This window comes from Hesperophylax consimilis, chromosome 18 (assembly GCF_061612785.1).
Source record: "Hesperophylax consimilis isolate HC1 chromosome 18, BYU_Hcon_1.0, whole genome shotgun sequence".
Taxonomy (NCBI): domain Eukaryota; kingdom Metazoa; phylum Arthropoda; class Insecta; order Trichoptera; family Limnephilidae; genus Hesperophylax; species Hesperophylax consimilis.
Window position 1 is genome coordinate 30,126,455 of NC_142853.1, and position 23,557 is coordinate 30,150,011.

Sequence of the window (23,557 nt, forward strand, 5' to 3'; positions counted from 1 at the left end):
CGCCGCATACTAATTGACATATCGCGTAAGTGACTTAAAAAACGAAATTAAAATTAAAAGTGCGTATTTTTCCATCTCCCCCGACATAATAAATCATGTTTTGAATTAATAAAGCTAAATCCATTTATTTGAAAGTTAAATATAATTAATAATTTAATTTCTTCCAGGCCTCTTGCATATTGACCATTACATTTCTCACAGATGCTGTCTAAAGACGGAGAATTTTTGTGTATTCCCGCTTCTGAATGATATCTAAGTAAATGGAATATTTTTGGACTTATCCGAAAATGAAAAACTGTGTGTGTAAGGTTATAAAATACGCCTTCAAATTCAAACATCATTTTTAAATATTATAAACTAGAAATAATCTTTGAAGTTTTAAAAATGGTTTAATAACTTATCTTACGTTTTTTCGTCTAAACATTGAACTAAAAATACAGATATTGAAAACAACAGTTTCACACAGGTGTGCATTTGAATTATTCTGGTGTAAACTTCTATATTTGAATATAAAGCTTGGTGTTTTCTCCTTCCAACACTGTTTAGTTTATTTTTCTAACTATGACGGTAAGGGAGACAACGATTTCTATGAGACGATATAAGCTGTTCCGGAAAGCGAACAAATTGACTTTACGGATAATAGCTGTTTGTTCCCAAAACCGAACAAATTAGCCTGAGTAGTTAACACATATATTTTAAAACCATGGATGAAATATATACATAAAACCTTTTAAAAGATCGCAGCGCGATCAATTTTTTTTTATCTAGTATGAAATGTCAAAATTCAGAATAGAACCGTTTCGTATCAAAAGAAATATTATTGAGTTATATCATAAAATTTACCACTTATTATTGTAAAAGCAGTTATCAACACTGTCATTAAATAATTATTGTCTCGTTATACAAACACAAACAGGCAAATCTTCTTAATAATGAATTAATATTTTGTGCACAACGATTTTGGTTCAAAATTATTCCAACTAGTTAAAAAAATGCCCGCATTCCCCTCTTACCCCACCACAGTCCTGCGATACAGTACACCACTAGACAAGGAAGAATCTCTTAAAAATAATTCACAGATTAAATGTTTTATGTTGAAGATATAATGAAATAATTATTTAATTTAATTTAATTTAACTAATTAATTTAAAGAATTTGGCATTCTCAGACTATAAAAATATTAATATTCGTTATTTTGGCTACTGGCATTATACCTATATCTCTCATTAAAAAATTATCTATTAAGTAATTTATATATAAAAATGCAAAAATCAGTCATTTTAAATACATGTAGGATAACGAAATATTTTTTAAATATTTATGTTGAGGGATCAGTAGGATTTATAGGCCCTGTTAGGAGTTCTACCGAGCCGAACCCTCTGATATGAAAATATCTGGAGTCGGTGAATTATTTTCCCATTTGATCTCTGGTGAGTTGACGTGTTGTTCTTGTATAGTTTTGTATTTATTTTGCTTATATAATGCACTTGCATAATGTTGATTGACTAGATGATCATTTGTGGAAAAGTGTGTGGAAGGGTTAAGTTTTTCCTATGGGGAAGATTTAATCCGGACATAAAATCGGAAAATAAAATATAGTATAATTATAATTAATTTAACCATATAAACTAAGTAGCTCTGTTTATCTTACCAAAGTTTTGTAATTTTTCATTATATTTTTCCATCTTGCATGGTGGAGTGTCTAGTTTCCACTTTATTTCGTTTTGACACTGTTTTTGTTTAAGAGGTTGTGTTTTTTTTTTTTTTTTATTTATTTTTTTTGTTTTTTGATTTTACTTTTTCTTTTTGATTTTGTTATGTTCTTCGTAAAAAAATAAGAAAATAACATGTAAAAGCCCAGCCGGGCGTGAATTTATAAATAAATAAATAAAAAAAGTTGAAAACTTACCTAGCGCTCCAGTTTCCAATCTCAGCGTATCTCCTCGCATTTCCGGCGCCCCTTTTCATCTCATTGGCTCTGATGGCCGCTGCCACCGAGTTACCGTTCGGAGTCAACACCTCGCGATCATTACTGAAACTGTGTCTAGCCTCCGCATTTGACTCTCCTCCAAACTCGAATAAAGGAGTGGCATTGCCATTATTACTACTTCTTTGGCTGGCAAAGTTAGTCAGTATTCTTTGGTTATTGTCTCTGCTGTAGTAACTTTCCGTGTCTCTTTGGTTGTTGCTGCAGTTTTTGCGGGGGAAAGTACCGGTGCTTGCAGCAGTTCCAGATTTGAACGTAGCCAAAACTGGTGGATTGTCTTCTATGGGAGAGATGTCAATGTGACAGTTGGCTGCTTGAAGAGGAAGGGTTCCATTTCCATTCCAGCTCTTCCTGTTGGAGACCAGAGAATGGTTCATGGAAGTTGGAGTTCCACAGAAGCTGCTTCTTGTGCTGATATTTTTAATGAAGCTAATGCCGTTTTGATGCGGAGTTTGGGGTGTGATTGCCACAAGGGCTGGATGATTCGCCATCGTTTATCACTGGTAGAAGCTATCACTCACATTTGAGTTCTAGTGAACGATGTTTTCTCACATATTATCACAACTCCTTAATCCTCGGCGGTACCTTTAATCGGTTATTAGCTGTCAATTAGAAAGAGAAAATGCATTAGCATAAAAATATAACCTGAAGAATTATTTAAATAATGCTTTTCTGAGTTATTACGCCAATTTAAATACGTTTGATGAATGTATTCGACAGTGTTTATAAAATATGGTCAAATTATAGTATTATAGCGTCAAAAAAAAATTCAATAACTTTTTTCGAACGACGTCGATTTGCATCTTAATTTGAACCGAAAATTTTGCCTTTTTTCTAAAATGTGTCTCCAAACATTTTCTCTAAGCTGTCAACAGAATTACTTGACCACACAATATTCCGGTATTTTCAACTATATAATTCGAAACATCCCGATCCCGAAAAAAAGTCGTTAAAACAACATTTGGCATTTGAAAAATCTTTTTTAACGTGTAACTTTTTAATAAATATTTTTATATAAAAATGGAGTGACAATGAAGTATATTGCAATACCTATGTCTAATTAAAAACTTTTTTTCTCTAATTACAGTTTACACAGTAAAAACCATTGGTATAGACTTTAAAAACTTTATGTTTGAGTTCGATATTTAAAAACTTTGTCTATGTCGTATGTAACAATTTCTAGACATTTTTGTTTTTAATGAGTTTTATTATTACATTGGAATAATAAAACTCATTAAAAACAAACATGTTTAAAAACTTTACCTATGTTTGCGATAAACATTTAAAAACTGTATCCGAGTTTGCGTCCAACATTTAAAAAATTTATCTTTGTTTGCGTTCAACATTTAAAAACTTTATCTATGTCGATAAACATTTAAAAACTGTATCTAAGTTTGCGTCCAACATTTAAAAACTTTATCTATGTTTGCGGTCAACATTTAAAAACTTTATCTATGTTTGCGTTCAACATATAGAAACTTTATCTATTTTTGCGTTCAGCATTAAAATTTTTTATCTATGTTTGCGTTTAACATTCAATATGTTTTATTGCATATGTCGATTTGGAATACTAAAATCTGAGAGAGTCTGATTTCTGAGAGAATTCTGATTTAAAAACAGTATTTTATTTTGAAATAGTTCAAAAACAGAACATTTATCTTGAAACCAATGTATTGTAAACTCTATGGGTTGAATGTTGCATTAGATAACAATGTTGATATTGAAGAGCAGAATCTTTGTGAGGCACCGCCATAGGTTATTATAGTGACCGGTGAGTGTACTTACACAAGGTCATATACCTGCCGACACCGCCTAGAGCAGTGCGCACATGGAATAATAAATGTACTATAACTACTGCGCACAGCGGCTATATAAAAACAACTTTGAGTTTTCTTGTGATTTGAGCACTGTGGAAAGATTCAATTCAAAACTAAATTTAGGAATTGAAGAAAATTATTCTTTGTCGGTTTGATATGATGAACGAAATTGATTTGGTCGCGTAATTGGAATGGCGAATAACAAAATTGTCAGAAACAAGACGAAGGTCAATTGTAAAAAAAAGTCGAGGTTGCTCATGATAAAGTTGTCATGAACGGGTATGAAGGAATGTATTTGAAACGATATTGCACGTTTTTATTGTTTGTTTTTGGGGTGTTATGCCGTGTTGCGCTAACTCCTTTCATAACACCCCAAAAACAAAAATAAAAATGCTTTTGGCCGTGAGAATCTAAAAAGATATTGCACGTGTTTATTACCAGTAGAACAGTATTTTTATCAGCCCAGAAAATACTGCTTTTAAGTGAAAAATCTCCTTCTAAAGAACCATTTTCATCTATGTTTTTTTTTGTATAATGTGGCAAATTAAGTAATTAATTTAAAAATAAGAAAATTAAATTAAACACACTTTTTGACGATGTTTTTTGTTTCATAAATCAAAACAGGCGGCAGTTGTAGAGCGGGAATTTAAACGTTATCACCATCAATATAAAGAGTGTTATCATTTGCGGCCCGATTCCAAATGTTACACGACGTGGTGCATTGCCTTCTTTACGTTTTTCTGTTTAGTTTAAGACGAAGTTTAATGCAACATCACTATTTTGATTAATCTTTATAACGAATTGGTGTACATTATGAATACCAAAAAATATGCTTTAGATAAATTGAAGGTTTTCCTATCGCTTCGCTTGAGTAGAATACAAATGAAAATATAAATTACTCAATAAAAAATATAAATGCAAACTACTAAAAAATATATTTTTTCAATAGATAATAGATTTAGTATGAACGCGTAAAGGAAACTACTTAAAAAAATACAGTATTATAGCTAAGATTATCTGTGACAGTTTCACTTGATTAACTTTTTTGTTTTCTTATAAAACTATCTACAAAATAAATAAAAACCAGTTTTTTGGTTGGAATCGAACGTTTCTAGACTCCGTTTGTCAAGCGATTTTAATGCCTATTACCTACGATATAAGGTATACCAAGAATATACACATTTTTAGCTTGTAGCTTCCTCTTAAGAAGAGCTTCAGACGAAGCTAATTTGTACAGTTTCACCGTCTTGCGTTAACCAACCAACAAAAGCATCGCAGTCCATTGTGTGTGATTCACTTATAAAAAAGAATAACACACCTAATTGTAGTGGCATGCTAATTAATAGAAAATACGCGCTGAACGGGATTGTTTACTGCCTGTAAAATCGTGATACGTTACCATAAAAACACTTTAACGATTTGTTAACTTCATTGCCTAATCGCATGTTACAAAGTATGTAGGTAGGTAATAATAATACGAAAATAGTGGTGGAGTCACTTATAACGATAAAGAGGGGGGACGCACATATGTTATTTTAACTGTCCAAAACAATTGAGGTGTTAATATTGATTGAAAGATCGGTATTATTGATATCTCTGTTAATTAATTTAGAATTCACGCTTCTACGGAGAAAAATAAGTGTTGCTAATTTATGAAGAATTTTTTCAAATTATTGGTAATCCGGTTTAAAACTGTATTACAGGTCTCAACGAATGAACGTGCATTTACCATCTATCATGATTAATTGCGAAAACATTCGTATTTTCATGAACACATTTTTCCAACATCGTGATAATACACGTTTCCAGGGGGTAAAGTGCGCTAACTTATGATGTAAGAAGTAAAAAAGAAAAAAAACTTTTATTGGTAACTTATTATAAATTGAAATTATGTAAAAAGTGACAAAAATTGTACCATAAATAAGGACCTGAGAAAGACAGGTTAAAGGTGCAGTGTGTTAGATAGACGAAGATAAGTATTGCTAATTTATTACGAATTTCTTCAAATTATTGGCAATAGGAGATAAATGGGATTACAGGCATTAACGAATTAATTAACCGGTTTTCTGATAAACTTTTAGTAAATTACGAATAAACACGGTGTCCGGGGGTAAAGTCCGTTAAATTCGGGGGATGATTCTACATGATCTTAAAAGTAAAAAGATAGATGGGTTTACTGGAAATTCTAATGGTTTAAGGTAGTTTTTTTTTAAGATGAATTCTTTGTATGTAAAAATAAATATTCTTCAATGAAAAAATATTTTTAATGGGAAAATGAACATTGGAAGTACGAAAAAGTTATTTATCTTTTTTACTTCTACCATCATGTATAATCACTCCCTGAAGTTAGTGAACTTTACACTCGGACAACCTGTATATTCGTAATTTACTAAAAGTTGAACAGGAAACCTGTTAATTCATTCGTTAAGGGCTTAATAAATTATTAACAGATAATTAATACCTTATTTCTTTCTACGATTACGATTACGAGTACGATTCTTATACATACTGATTGTCTGATATACGATAATTTGTTTTAATTTTGAAAATTACAAGTTCATTTAACTTGAATGATAACTTTGCGCAGGAATATTTCACATAGCATACCCATGCACCAACCTAAATTAGAATGTTTAATGACCTTTTTAAAGTGCAATTTATGTGAAAGATTAACTGAATGAAGTTTCTTTTTTTTACGTGAATCGCGCATAAGAGTCTCAACTGTTTCAAACCGTCTGGAGCCAGTGAGACTAAGGCATCCCCAATCTGGGTAGTTTGTGAAGCAGAAGGTAGTGGTGAGGAGAAGAGGAAGGTTATCAAGTACCTGGTTATTCAGATCTGCTAACGAAACATGGCTAAAGCCATTTCGAGCAACATTTCAATTTCCGATAGTGATGTTACACCAGTGTGATACTGACAGTATCTTCCACTCTGGACCGTGCCGCAAATATTCCGTATGTAAATAAAAGTTAAATGATTAAATTTTAAAAGAACCCAAATCAATCAAATAACATTTACTTGCGCACGCCGGGATTTTAACCCGCGACCTTCGGATTGCTAATCGAGAGACTTACCCCCTGGGCCAGACCAGGGGCAGCAAAACTAAGAAATATCTCACTTAAAACTATAGAAAAATATTTTTTTTACTGTATATAAAAATGTCACGCACTATGTTAATATTTTAGAAAAATACTGCATTAACCTCCCCACATCCTGGAATATTATCATAAATTATTATTATTATTATTATTATTATATCATACATTATACCTATTTGATAAACCAAAATGTGTGTTAGTGATTTAATTATAAATCAAAATAGGTAGGTACCTATACTTACGATCAAAAGCAGCATTTTATTCAATTCTTGCCTTGGAGGATTCTTACCATCAAACATACATAAAATTTTGTTAATACGTGAATTTCTGCAAAACAACTGGGCCTTAGTATCCTTGAATTCTACTTAATCTAATGTATATTCTTAATAATCTACAAACAACAATATAGAACAAAATAATCACCACACTGAACGAAAAATAGTATCTCAATATAATATATTATAAAACACATAATGTGATGTTACTATATTTTTTTTTCAATTCTTGAAATGACAGATTTAGAAATAACGGATTTCCAAAAACTACCACTACAAACATCGATTGGCTTGAAAAATAAACTAACAATTCTAATTATTTATTTTATCTAAATTCCAAAAACGTAATTATACGAATTTAATTCCTAGCAATCTATCTTATCTTATGTGGTTCATTTGAACTCAAAGTACCACGTATGGCACAGCGAAGCTGAACGATTTGAAATTGGAATGGACAATGTTAGATATAGAATAATTCTTATTTCGTAAGTTACAAAAGCCATGGCATGGAGATATCCCTTCGGTGGTCAAGATATCTCTTGATATACCTTAATTTCAGGCAAACAAGTTCTTCTACGACAGATATGTAATAAGTATTTTTATATACACATCTTCGAATTAATAAATTCCGGAAAATGATAATTTGGCTTACCCAGTAAAACCAAAACCTCGTAGATCACAAGGCCGGGACACTCATTCAAAGCAGCCTGCTAACTTGTATGGGATTTAAAAAAAGTTTTTTTTTTTATTTTTTTCAATTTATTCTTATTTATTCAAACACCTTAAAATGTTTTAGTTAGTTAAAAATAGTAAGAAAAACATTATTTGGAGGTTCTCATACAAGTTAGGAGGCTGATCAAAAATGTGGCTTACTTTTACAGGCCATTGTTAAAAAGAGACTATGTAGAATACAAACGGTCAGATTTTCTTTTAAAAACAATTACAAATATGTGTAAGACAGATATTAAAGTATAAAACAACTACAAATATGTGTAATGCAGATATTGAGGTAAACAAATAACTACAAATATGTGTAGACAGATATTAAGGTATAAAAACAACTCACAATTATTTAAGTGCAAACTCGCTTTGTTTTGAAAGTGTTTTAAATAAATAATTGTTTTCCTAAATATTTTGTAATAGTAGGTTTGGTGTATTTCTACTTCGTCGACCCGTTTGATTGAATCCTAATTCAAAAGCCACGCGCCGCATTCATTGGTCGCCAACTTGACAACAAGTGATAATAATAATTTTTAATTAATTATTCAATGGTCGAAAACATGTGGTCAGTCCAACATGGCTGCCGGTTAATATTTCGCGCAGCAATTTTGGCAGACAATGGCTTCATTCGACAAAAATGCAGAATAAGATAGTTGTTGAGATAATGTGAGTTTGTTGTAACGGAACAAAGGACCAACCAACGAATACTAATGTACGACAAACCACAATAAAAATTAACAAAACGTTTAAAAAATTATTATTGGTATTATGTAACAATGGTCTATATTGAAGAGAAGATTTTATGAGGAAATTTTGAAGTCATTCAAGAAAATTAACTAGGTAAAATTATTACATAAACCAACTTCTGTTAGAAAGCCCTCAAAAACAATGTATGTAAAACTGTGATGGCTCAGAGAGGACACGTGATAAGATTGGAAGAAAACCGACAACTGAATCCATTTCGATGGTCCATTTCTATAGGGGGACATCTCAAAAATTTAAAGTTTGCACAAATTGCTCAAAGTGAATGAACAAACTGACTTCTACAACATTTTTTTCGTAATTTCATAATTACAGGAAATTTATATTCACGGCGTACCTACTAGTGATTCTCTTATCAAATATACATGATCGGTGCATGGGTGTATGCGTGAAATGATTTGAAATTGTATTATTCCGTAATGCGTAAAATTTTTCAAGTTTAATTTTTCAAACTTTCAATTTTCAGAATTGGAACTGATAAGTGTAAATCATATGAGACAAGGGAAAAAGTAGATATCAAAATTGTTTTTTTAATTAATAATATTTTATCACTGAAGAAGAAGATAATACTAATAAATCTTAACGAAACACGAAATAGAACAAGACATATAAAAATAAAAAGATAACGGTCAGAATTAGGAATCGAACCCAGGATATCTTGTCTTACCTATCTTGTGGGACCTATTTATTAAACGTCATATTTGTGTGATTTCATAATACAAATTCAAAATTAACAATTTCATCTTGCAACAAATTTTTCCCATATTTTTGGCAGCTTGCCTTATTTAACTGATTACAAAGTTTCTAATGAAATTGGTTCGTAATTTAGATAGTGTCTCCTATTGACAATATTATTAATATTTTGTTTAAATGTTTGACAGATATCGTAATTTTCCAAGCTTACTAATATTCCAATAGTAAATTTCTTATTTTGAAAGATAATATGCAAACGTGACATCATGTCAATAATTTAAACTATTCAATGTGCATACATACAGACACACACACACACAAACACACACACCCTCTCACACACACACACACACACACACACACACACACACACACACACACACACACACACACACACACACACACATACACACACACACCCTCACAAACACTCACACATACATTACACACGTCACACACACACCTATAAACTACTCAAGTCACCTGGTAATTAAGGAATAAACACACCACTTAGCAGACATTACAAGGAAACATTTCATAGGTACCCAACATGAAGTATCTTATTCCTGTATATTGTTTCATCTCTGTAAATAATGTTCTGTTTGTTTCTATAATATAAAATAAAATAATGATGATCCTGATGCAAATATTTATTCAGCTTCACAAAATAAAAATACAAAATGAACAATGTTTCAACTTATTTCCAGGAATTTGTTTGTGTGCGTTATATGCTTTCCTTGCCAAACTAGATAATGATTAACGAAATTGCATCAATAACTCAATTTACAGGATGAAAGAGTGGAACTAGAGGTTATCCACCGCTTACCCGTACTGGTATTGGTACTGGTAGTAACAGATGGTTAGGTACTCCTTCAGGACTCTCCCAAGGAAAAGGAGTGGAACTGGAGGAAAAATAGCAGGCGATCATCGGGGATGACGGCCTCCGTGGTCGAGGGACAAGGCTCTCGACTAGAAATCCGAAGTTCGCAGCCTTAAATCCCGGCGTGCGCAAGTAAATTTTATTTGATGCATTTGTAGAGACGATTTGTAGAATACAATGATTCTATAGATAATAATTCTTCAAAAACCGCAGTACTAAACCGTGTGCGAGTCTACGCAGCGCAACTTTGCACAAAATTGTCCGTAATTGTTACGTAAGGGAGCGGAACAGGGCGTTTTAATCGTATTTAAAAATGACAATTGAACAAATTGCATATTTTGTTTACTCCATATCAAAACACCGCTTATTAATACGCCTGTCGCGTGATAAAAATGCATTTATCGGGATATTAATTATTTTCATTCTGAAACGTAATTACCACCATTAGATGCAGCACGAAATCACATGTTGTTTTTCCAATTTATAATTAGTTTAACCAAGTGCAATGTACATCGATCTGGAGCAGGGTCGGAATCAGAGACACTTCAAGAAGACTTGAGTCACATAAAAGAAGGATGTACAAGATGTTTCGTAGTTCAAGCGGGAAACTAGTGAATCTACATCACGTAGAGAACTATTTTAACCATCGATTATAATTTTTTTCAGTTTTTTTCAGCGACTTAAGGGTTAAAAAAACAAATGAAACAATGTCTTTATCACTATATTTTTCTAAACAGATTTTGGAACAACCGTTCCTTCCTCAGGGCAAAATGTAATAATTTAACATAACAAAACAATGGATGAATTTAATTATAAAATTTAACATATATTACTGTATAAATGTTGAACGGGGGTGGTCATGTAGGGGTTAAGGAAGTGTTTCTGAGAATTTTGGAATTGCCGGAAACACTTCCAACAAGTTCAAAGCAACCCAATCAGGTCGCTACACGCATACTGCTTGATATTGCCAACCCCGCCCCCACCCCCTCTACCGTCAAATCACTATCAACACGCATACTTCGTCCTAGACATAAGAATTGATAAGCACCCACTTGTATCTTGACTTCTGGACCGAACAGACACGCGAAAGCGTTCAGTTTGAGACGAAATTCAGGACATAAGGCCTCTGAAGATGGACAATGAGATCTGTCCGAAACGTCAGAAATTAAAAAGTCCTTTTAAGGACTACTTTACGCGGGTAAACCGAGAACATTATTCTACATCTTACACCCGTGAAAACCTTAACCATAACATATTATATTGCATTATATATATATAATACATTTCTACAATGATCTATATTATTACTAACTATATATGAAGATAATATACAGTACCATACTTACCTGGTAGGTCACTTGAGGTTAACACTTAGATATAGGATTTAGGACATAATTGGAAAATTGGATATAATGTACTTTCTCTCAGGAATGGTATATTTAATTTAAGGGTATGACATCTTAAAAAGTAAAGTTTTTTGTTTAGACCTGAATGTTTTTCTTTCACCAGGCCGATCTACACCACCGCGTAAAGGTTAAACCGTTAAAAGTATTTCACAAAACTTTTGATAAGTGCATATTTACGCGTATTAACCACACTAAACATTTTCAAAATAATACCACCAGAATATGAGTAAGTGGCCACTTCAGTCGTATTTTCAAAGAGACTATGGGACTAGTTGCTCACTGACCAGAATATCTGAATGCGTTACGGCGGCAGAAGAATACGGGAGAATGACTAATGACTAATGACTGAATACCTCGTATGAAATAATGTTCAGATTACCGTTTTTGTACAACAGCGGAGCAATTATTGCCAATGGCGTGATGCTGTTAAAAGTATTCCGACAAAGGTGCAGGGAAAAGAGCTATGTAATAATATGATGAATTCCCCTAGAACCTCTATATTTTGCAACGTATTTATACGAAATCTTACAACTCCCAAATGCTCCCAAACATCTAGCCAGTGAGACTATGGCATCCCCAATTTGAGCATGTTGTGAGGCATAAGGTAGTGGGGAGGGGAAGGAGATGGGGACGAGGAATTTGGGGAAGTATCTCACTATTTAAAGCTGGTCACTGAATAAGGCTAAAGCCATTTTAAGCAACTTTTCAATTCTGAATGGTTGTCGTACACCAGGGCGATGCTGAGAGTACTTACCACTCTGGAATGTGCCGCAAATTTACTATATAATATTTAAAATGAGTTAATGTGAAATAAAACAAATTAATAAAATAAAATTTACTTGCGCACCTGGATTTGAACCACCTATCTTCGGCTTGCTAGTCGAGAGCCTCAAGCCTTAGATATTAAGTTAACAATATTTGATTTTATTTTAATTTTTAAAACACAAATATGAATGACGTTACAATACACCTACACTTATTATTGTCTCGTAAAATTAAAAGAAAATGTGGCAAGTAACAAAACAACTCAAGTAAATTAATAATTATAACATGTTTCTTGTCCACGTATGACAATGATACATGTTCAAATGATATGTGTGTATGAACGACAGTTTGGTACTGAAACTACGAAATCGAAAGCACGACAATTGACGTTTCTTTTTCTTGCCACTTCTAGAGTTTCACAACGCGTCTATATTTATTGTAAAGTCATTGGCCAATGTTAAAGGATTCTTGAAAATTGAAAATCTAGGCAATAATTCCTCACTAACATAAAATACAAGTACTTAACTTCTATTCCTTCAGTATGTACATATCTCGCAATTCATCCATTATTTAATCTTAAGCTCGAGAGATGTTCTTGGTATCTCGGCTAACAATGTGCCATGTCCAAGATGCCCAACGGAGATAGCGTATAAATAATGGATGTACGTGATAACATGTACCCACGTGTAACGCATCGGAGATTTCCGATAGTGCGTTTTGCACGAGATGCCATCGGATAGCGTAAGAAACGTTTAATTACTATTAGGAAACTGGTCAATAAACCCAGTAAATTGTACTTATAACATTGTATGTTATGAGTGAAGAACACAGATTGAACAGCGGCGCAGCGAAAAACTTCCAGACCCCATGTTTTTCCATTTATTGTTCCCCGCCTCTGTGAATATAAATACCAATAATTAATATGCTCTGAGCGCAATATATTTCGTATACATTAGGAACGCTTTGGCGATACCGACGAAACAGGTGATTGAGTTGACTATACCCATTAGAATGTTAGTAACAATATTATGCTCAAAGCGCCGCAGGAATTTTTTTTATACGATTACTTTATACTAACTATCTGGCTACGAATGTATTGTTAAAATATCCTGTGGATTTTTAATGGTGCTCATTAAATTTAATTTCTTCTCAGTGGTATAAACAAAGATAATAAATATTGTCATTTAATCAAATTTATCATTCCAATATTACCACTAGATATATTGTACCAACTTGCTTATGATTATTTTTTACGTTTCTATGGTATAGTTTATATATTTTTATTATTTTTTGTTGCTATGTTTTTATTGAGATTTAAATTTATATTGTTGCATTACATACTGTATTACATAAATACCTATTACTGTACTGATAAAAAATTTGGGCGTGAATAAAAAATTAACAAAATTAATTGCCATGGGTCATCGTTAGATAGATTTATTTTTGCATATTAAGTACAAAGATAATACTGCATTGACTCATATTATGACCAACTTTCTTAGAATGGTGATAAGACACGGCTGACTTTAATTAGTTATCTATTAATGCACACACCCTCAAGAAAAGCATAGTTAGTGCCACAGGTAGAACGTTCTAGAAACAAATCAAATTTGATAATGTTATAATAATTATTAAGTTCTGCAAGTATTTCTGTTATTTTTACAGTTTTTAATGTGACAGCTGTTTCGGCTTTTGAGGCCATTATCAAACTGTGGATATGTCCACACGGCGACGACTTATTTATATGATTTTATTTATCCCCACCCATTCAAATTTCTATAATGGTCAAAAATGATTCATTAAGAATTGGAATAACCAAAATATTTGGTAATCCAGCAGTGTTTGCACACCTGTTAAAATTAATGACCTAAGGGTTTTCTTAATTGTTGGTACATGGGTGATTATGCTAAGGAATTATATTGTTTGGGTTTTTTGAAAATATTAAGCAGGGGAGAATTGATCATTTTTGTTTGATTATTAATTAGGGTTATGTTTTGATCATTAGTTCTTTTATTTATCTCTAATTGTTCTAGTAAATTTAATCTAAAACCCTTTATTTCTATGTGTAAAGGTTTAGGCTCTATATAAAAATAATAAAATTGATTCAAAATTCGCAGCTCACCTCTTGGAGAAAAACCACGTCCCGCTTGACAACAACGAGCCATGGGTGGGGATAAATAAAATCATATAAATAAGTCGTCGCCGTGTGGACATATCCACAGTTTGATAATGGCCTCAAAAGCCGAAACAACTGTCACATTAAAAACTGTAAAAATAACAGAAATACTTGCAGAACTTAATAATTATTATAACATTATTAAATTTGATTTATTTTAAATTTTTTTTTAAATTAAATGGAGTTCTACGAATTAAACACCAAAACAATAAATAAGTTCTAGAAACATTTACATCAAATTGATAATTTGTCCGTAAATCCGATATGCATTCATACTCGTTGAATCGTATAAAGAAAGTAAAATCCGTAGACGGAAAACGTTTGGTCTCCGTAAAACAGTATCGTAGCCAGTGGCGGCTCGTGACTTTTGGGTGTACTAGAGTGCTAATATTATAAAAAATGGCATTTCTGATGTTGTTATAGCTGAAAATGATTTTTTTTTTTTTTTCGAAAATCGATTTTTTGTATGAAGATTTTCAGGAAATTTCAGTATAGCCGTGCGCCGCACGGAATTCCTGAAAATCTTCATACAAAAAATCAATTTTCGAAAAAAAAAAAAAAATCGTTTTCAGCTACAACAACATCAATTAAGCCATTTTTGTAATATTAGCACTCTAGTAACCCAAAAGTCACGAGCCGCCACTGATCGTAGCGCATATTATCTTTGTGTTTATGCCTAATGCATTGTCCTTACGAGGGCATATGGAGGCCGGCGACTGCCTTGACCGCCTGGGCGGGTGATACGCCCCTGACTGAAGACAATGCACTCAGCACATAAGTATTGTGTGTTGAATTAAGCAAGTTAAGATGGATGTACATAATTTGCACTTGACACAAATAAGTGTTATCAGATTAGATTTCTAACGTTATTTCTTCTAATGCTTGAATAAAAATAAATCTATATTTAGAAAACGTAATTTCGGTATCACCATAAAAAAATCACAAGTTGAAAATGCAACACATTTGACATGACCGGACATTAGGCAATATAATAAGTATGTCACAAGGATTTGTCAACTCCTTTGGTGGAATAAATTAATCATCGTAATTGAAGGCCCCGCTTTGTGAATAAAAATCGGAAACGAATCGAGGACACACATCGCAGGCCGTTTCTTGAATCCTCTTGAATCCAAGTGCCAAAAATTTACGACTTCTATAAAAAAGACTCAGTGTTACAAGTATTCAAAGACTGAAACAATTAAAACTTAATTCATCATTAAGACATAAATATAACATCTAAATTCCTCTATTTTCCACACAACATTATATTTACAAAGGGTAAAATATTTTAATAGTCTTTAAAGAAAAATATAAATTTATATTTAAAAAACGAAACACGCGTAACATCATTAACAAATTGCGGTAACTTAATTTCGAACCATATTTATATGTTCTGACACCTGTACTATCATACACTCTATGATATTACTTTTTACTCCTACACCAAACTCAAGAGCTAGTCCTCTTCATTGGTGTAGAAATTCTAAAAAAACATATATTTTCACTTTTTTGTTCTTATGTTATTCACGTTGTATTTTTGTAAAAATACTTTAATTTTTTCTTGTATGTTATGTATTTAAAAAAAATAAATTGTGAAAATACTTTTTCGAAATAAAAAAAATAAAAAACTCTATAATAAAAAAAATGTAATATAATAAAATATAAGACAACCATTATTTCTTTTGACTCTTAGTACCATTATTGTTGATGGCGTCAACTTCTTTAAGGTAAGACAAAAGATTTTAGCTAGAGAACTAGGATCGGAGAACTTCGAGTGGGCAAATTCTGCTATCCGGACAAATCGTCAATTACCGAGCACCTAACTGAATCCAGCTGTAATGTTGAATTTCTTCCTGAAGTCCACGCCTATTTACAGTGGCAATTTTTGTGTTTTATGTTTTGCTTATTTATTTTCTTGTTATTTTTATATACAATGTTTTATTACCTACGTATATGATTCTGTTAGTTTGGCTCAAATTCCCTTACCAAACAGCAACAGCAACAGCACTTACCCGGCCTTGGGTGGGTTTGAGGAAAAACTATTGTTATTTTTCTTCATGTAGAAATAATTTGTATATTTATTGTTAAAAATACACATATTTAATAAAGAAAAAGTCAAATCCAAAACACAAACCATTGATATTAACAAACCATTCAGTGAACATACGTATTTTATTGTAAGTGTACATTCTAGGTAGGTACTTATTATCAAATAATTATTTTGCAAAATTACTGTCTGTAGACAGGCTGGCCTAGTAAGGCGGGTTATGAGAAAACCCAACTTATAACTCATTTATAGTCATTTATTTTTGGGGTACTATGCCGTGTTTCGTTACCTCCTTTTTTAGCCAGCGTTTCGGACAGCATTACAGTGCCCATCATCAGGGTAGATGCGTAAAGATCGTGGTCAAGTGTATGCTTATGTATATAGATGTGATAAGGTGTTGTCAACTCCAATCCTCTAAGAGCTGGTAATGCATTATAAATTTAGATGGTTTTTGCGTTTAGTTAGTCGTCAATTATGGGATTTAGCCCCGTCGCTGCGTCGTCTTTATTGATATTTATAGGATTTTTATGAATTTAAAATGCCTCCGTAATAGGTCGTGCTATGTGTTTTATGTCTTACCTGAATTTCAGGAACAAATGCTCGGAAATTGCTGATTTGTCAGGGTGGTCGAGTTTACGACCTCCAAAAAAATGTTTGAAAACTTTCGAACATGTAAACTCGGATCATTTAAACACCACAATAACTTTTTAATATCGCTTGAATGATTGATACAAATGGTAAAGAATCTTTAGTTTCAGTCAATGAGTTCATTATTTGAGGTTATGTTTTTCTGTGACAGGAATCAGCTGTTTGCGATTACATGTGTCAAAGTTGACATTTCCTAAAATCGCCAAGGCAAACTCGGTTCTGAGAAGAGATGAGTGAATTAAATTTAGAAACTGATATCACGATGCTCAGTGACGCATTTCCGGTTCGGAAGATTAGAGGAATGCAAGCTATTCTGTATATACAGGATATATTCACAAATCACACAGCATCCGAAACAGATTCATGCGGTGAAGTGGTTATGATAACTAACAACTGATTGTGGGATCCAGAGATAAAAATAATTAATACATTTTTTTTACTATTTGGCTTCACAACTTCAGAATATCAGAAAATTACTAATTTTGTTTGTTTGTCCCCGTGAAATCTGATTCAATGAACTCAAATTTTCTTTGAATTTAGGTGAGATTTTTTAAAATTGGAATTGTATGTGTGAAGGATTCAGACAAGCCTATAACATAAAATTAAAATAAATTTCTTTTTCAATTTTAATTGTCTTCTTCAATTTTAATTGTTTTTTAAAAAATTTTTCGTCTTTTTCAATTTGTATTGTCCTTTTCAATTTTAATTGTCTTTTTAATTTTAATTGTTTTTTCAACTTTAATTGTCTTTTTCAATTTTAATTGTCTTTTTCAATTTTAATTGTCTTTCTCAATTTTAATTGTTTCTTTCAATTTTAATTTTCTTTTTCAATTTTAATTGTCTTTCTCAATTTTAATTGTCTTTTTCAATTTTAATTGTCGTTTTAAAATTTTAATTGATTTTTTATCGACCATCGATTTTACACGACTGTAATGATGGTAGTTCGCGAAAATCTATATTAACGCAGTCAAGTGAAAAATCACGAGATATGAAATTGCAATTGAAATTGAAATTGCAAAGAGCTAAATATTATATTGTAGGTAGGTACCTACTTTACCACTTGTCTGAATTATTCTTCACTCAATCAGTTCCAATTTTGAAAGTGACACTTATATTCAAAACAAATTTGAGTTCATTGAAGCAAAACCCATACAGGAATAACTCACGCACATCACAGACAACCGATATTTGTATTATGTTTGATTAAAAAAGGCGCCAAAATGATGGATGCCATTAATTATGCCGAAAGTTATAACTGTAAATAATATCTCAAGCTACAATTAGTTGCAGGCTTTTAGACGTGGACGACGGCTCAACCTCTCCGACGGATATCAAACACGTTTATTATGAAACAAACCTTAATCCGAGCTGAAAACTCGTAATGGGATAACCTGTTCCATAGGCAATATCATTCTTCCAACATCAATCACTGGCGAAGATATTGTTAAATATTTTACCTGTACCCGTATCAGAACAATTATTTATTGCTGCATACCTGCACGCTTCACTGTGTATTATTTTGTTGTATACAACTATTAAAATGTATAATTCTAAATCAGACTTTTACAGTTGAGTTAACCTGATGCAAATTAATCCGAGATATTCTGAAGTTGAAGTTGATCTAACAGTTTTATTTTCTGCAAAATATGAATAAAATGTACACCAATTTACATAATATTTTTTACATCGATAAAGACGATGTTGCTATCGATAAGTTTGAATCTAACTGTACTACCAAGAAAACAAAATAACAAATGTTTAAATACAATGTCGTTTAAGTGTGTAGCGAAAAGACGATGTTTTTATTTTTCGGAATAACTTTATTGAGTAAAACCCAAGTCCCAGATGTGACCGTTTCCTTTTCTGATTTTTCTGTTTCAGATTTTCGTTTAAAAATCACTAATATTGTCTTCAATATTTAAATATTACAATTTGAGGTTTTACTCAATAAAGTTATTCCGAAAAATAAATATTCAATATTTAAAAGACGATGTAGTTATCAATAAGTTTGAATCTCATTTTTCCGTCGATAACCATATAAGGTGATCCTTTTGATTGCACGTGACCAAGGCATGTTTTACACTATATTGCTGCGTGATCGATGTGGAATGTAGGTACTAACAAGAAAACAAATAGTAACATCTTTAAATACAATGTCGTTAAAGTGTGAAGTTAGAGAAAAGACAATGAAATAATCGATAATTGAATATAATTGTATATCAAAAACAACAAAATAACATATTTTTAAATGCAATGTCACTAAAGTATAGTGGGAAAAGGCAACAAAGTTTAATGTAAATGTACTATCAAGAATTTTTTTTTTAAATTATGTCGTTAAGCGTAGAGTGAAAAGACAATGTTATTAATTTTCAGTAAGTTTGAATCTAACTGTACCACCAAAAAAACTAAATAACGAATGTTTAAATACAATGTCATTAAAGTGTGCAGCGAAAAGACGATGTAAATATCGATAAGTTTGAATCTAATTGCAAATACTACCGAGAAAACAAAATAGCAAATAGTAAGAATTTTTAAATAGAACGTCATCAAAGTGTGGAGTGAAGGCAAAATACAGTGAAATCATAGATAAGTTTGAATCTAGTTGTACTACGTATCAAGAAAACAGAATAATAAATAGCAATGTCTAAATACAATCAAGCAGTAATTGTTGAATGAAACACTAGTATATATTGAATTATTTCGCGGATAAGAGATAAGCCGCCATAGCTCAGTGGTCAGAGCTGTCGACCGGAAATCGAAAGGACACGGGTTCGAGTCCCGTTGGCATCATGTATCTTATATCAGGAGATTTTTCAATGTGGATGAGTGTTTCAGGCGAATAATTATTGCTTGTAAAATAATTGTTACCCTTTGTGCTATGCATAAAAAATCTTGTCTTAAACATTAGTTTACCAAAAAAATAATAATAAGTTTGTAATATTTGATAGACTTTTTCATGTATGATTCAAAAGAGAAGTGGACAAATAAAAGAAATATACTTGCTCCAGTATCAGTCTATACTTGGTCCTGATGATGTGAACATTGTTCATGAAACATGTAGAGGTTATATATATTAAATTGATGTAAACAAAGTTATTTGTGTATTATTCTAATAAATAAAAGAAGTCATTTTGACACAAAGAAAAAACTTATACTTTAGAAAATAGTATGTATTCTTACTTCCAGCTTAACTACTTTCTATTTAATTAATTACATTTAAACGCTCATTAAGAGTTGCTTAGCAAATGGTATCAGATTGGAGAAGGTAGAGTTGTCTCTTTTGCCCAAGTCTTGAGTTTGTATCCCACGCAACATTGTTGATATTGCTACCAAACCAGTACTGGACCAGTCCCACATCGAGTTGAAAGACCGGTGATTCAGAAGAAAACGAAGAACAAGGCGTATGAAGCTAGCTTAGAATTTCGCCTTTTCGAAAGTGTTTATATGGTCCAAACATTGCGTACAGAAAGATGAGGTGGAATGAGAATTTCAACGATTTTTTTTTCAGATTTCTCATCCAAAAATACATATTCAAACTTCCCTACATAGAAGGCGGTCTGTGGCACGACAACGTCTTCCCGGGCCCATTAGTATTATACAATATATATGTCAGCTGTGAATAGGTAAAAAAATGTTTTTTTTTTAAACAGCGCCATCTGTTGGACGTAAAGCAAAACGCGCTATTATTTCTGTATCTGCACAGACAGACTGAGCCACATCAACGCGTAGCGGGGTACAGCTAGTAATTAATAGAAACAACGAAATGAAAAGAGTTGAATTGTGGCAGAGTTGTATTGCCATATTTGAGGGATTTTCCCTAATTCCAATGATTTTGTACGTCACTCTGAGCAATAGATTTTGTGGGTTGACCGATGAGATTTCGCTTTCTGACTAGTGATTAGCATAATTAATTTTAAATATCGATTACTTCGATATGTCGTTCTGTGCTTTTATGGAATGTGAGTAATATGAGGAAATAAAAATCGGCGTTGTCCTCTCTGTCGGAGCAAATAATTGGATTGCCTATTTCAGTGTCTCGGAATCGAATGTAATGGTAACCGGACAACTCAACGCAGTGACAAATCATACATATTATTATAAGTGATATGATTATGCCCATCAGAAAGTGCAACAAAAATCACAAAACCAATCTATTTTAGCATGCAGGGTGAGAGGCGACATCTTCGTGCGAACGTATTGCGCTATTTTAGCAGCTTCTTTCTACGCATTGGTTCTACACACACGAAGAAAAATGAATATTGCTAATTTATTAAAAATCTCTTCAAATTTTTGGTAATACGGATAAAAACGTGATTGCAGGCCCTTAACGAATGAATGAATAGGTTTCCTGATAAACTTTTAGTAAAATACGAATATATTATCACGGGTGACGGGATAACTCATCAAATGACAATTCACAACGCCTATAAAATGTGTTATAAAGTTATAAAAAGTGATGAAACGGGATGAGAGTGATGAAACAGGATGACAGTGATGAAACACTGATGAAACAAGATGATAAATAGGTTACATATATAACTATTTAACCAAGTTTTTGTTTCATCACCTTTAATGACTTTATATAACCTTTTAAAGGTGTGTTGAATTGTTATTTTGAGGAGTTATCATGTAACCATTATCACGATGTCGGAACACGTGTTCATAAAAATCCTAATATTTTCGCATATAATTTATATTTTTTATATTATCTAGGAAAATACAGGTGCACGAACACGTTTCCCGATATATTAGGATATATTTACCAATAGTTTATCAGGAAACGGCCTGCAATCCCGTTTTTAACCGAATTACAAATAATTTGAAGAGATTCTTAACAAATTAGCAATACCATTTTATCTCCGTGTAGGAGGCCATAATAGGAAAATAAATTCCCCCAGGGCCTGTGCCATATTTAGGGATGGAAAAAGGTATGAGGGGTGGATAGGGATCTGGGGGTCAGTGTGTCTAGGAGTGACGGACGTATAAACCCACCCCTCCCACTCTCTTGTATTCCGTGAGTGTTGCAATCGCTCGCCTAATATTTGGCACATAAAAAAAATGTAAGGTCCCAAGATGAAATGCATCGATTTTGGGATGTGATTTTAAATAGCTCTGAACTGTATACAATGTTTTTAAATGCTGTGCACACACATAATAAAATAGAAATGCGAAAACGAAAGTAGCAAATGGTTTATTGGAGATTGGAGAAATGGCTCGAAGTTAAGTATTGCGAATCAGAGTAATCATAAGAGAAATTGAAAACGAATCCAAGAAACTGGATCCAATTCAAAGAGAGAAAAAAGGAAATTTATTTAAGTCTTCAATATGCAGATCAATATTTTTTTGTGTGGTTCGCCTAAATCAGATAATGAGAAGTAGATTATTTTGCCGTTAGAGTTCTTTGAATACATATCGAACGTTTAATAATAAATTCAAATTCAATCAAGATTATTACTAGTTTTGACTGCTAAACTGTTTTAGATTAATATTATTAATTTTTTTATCATTTTGTATTTTTGCAACAAATAATGATAATGATATCCTCACTGAGATCTCCCGTGCTAAGTAATTCATTTACATGTAATTAAAATTTTGTAGTATGGATATTATAAAGTTATCATAAATGTATTAAAAGGTGTTTTTTCTGAAATAATTATAAATATATTACATGGTTCCATGATAAATCAACGACAATTCAACACACTTTTAAAAACTGATATAAAGTCATTATAAACGATGAAAAAAAATAAAATTTAAACCTTACCTAACCTAACCTACTTAACCCAGTTAATAATGTTTTTGTTTCATCACTTTCCATGACGTTATATAACTTTTTAAAGTTGTGATGAATTATCATTTTGATGATTTATCCGGTCACCATATTAAATGTTGTTTTTTTTGTTCAGTCAGTACGTTATCTATTTCTGATCATCCATTATTTTTATCCAGCTTTTATTTGAGATTTAAATGTTATTATATTGTTGTGAGTTTTGAATGAGAGTGGGATTTCTGGTGCCTATTAGAGGTAAGCAAACATCAGGCTTCACCCGGCACACTTAACGGAACTGCACTCGCACCAGTCATGTAAGCATTGAAGCCAGGGAATTTCTGTACAAACTGTTACACCCTGTATAATATATTTTTATAAATCTATTTGTATCTTAAAAGTTTTCCAGCTACTTTTAATGGGCAAAAGCTAGACATCATTATAGATATTCCAGTTGAGCACTTAAAAGTTGTTTGCGATACACAACATTTGAATCATTTCAAACATCGAATTAAA

At 32.1% G+C, this 23,557-nt stretch overlaps 1 protein-coding gene across 3 annotated transcripts in view; it reads right to left on the reverse strand.

The window, feature by feature from the left end:
* Positions 1 to 23,557, reverse strand: part of spri (Src homology 2 domain-containing protein sprint) — a 428,719-nt gene that overhangs the window by 314,019 nt on the left and 91,143 nt on the right. For 2 of the 3 annotated variants that reach the window (XM_089642789.1, XM_089642788.1), the window contains exon 2: positions 1,910 to 2,589. The exons of the other annotated variant lie outside the window; for it this stretch is intronic. In XM_089642789.1, the coding sequence (XP_089498915.1) occupies positions 1,910 to 2,478 (569 nt within the window). In that variant the 5' untranslated portion in view covers positions 2,479 to 2,589. The remainder of the gene's footprint in view (positions 1 to 1,909; positions 2,590 to 23,557) is intronic. 3 annotated transcript variants of the gene reach the window in all.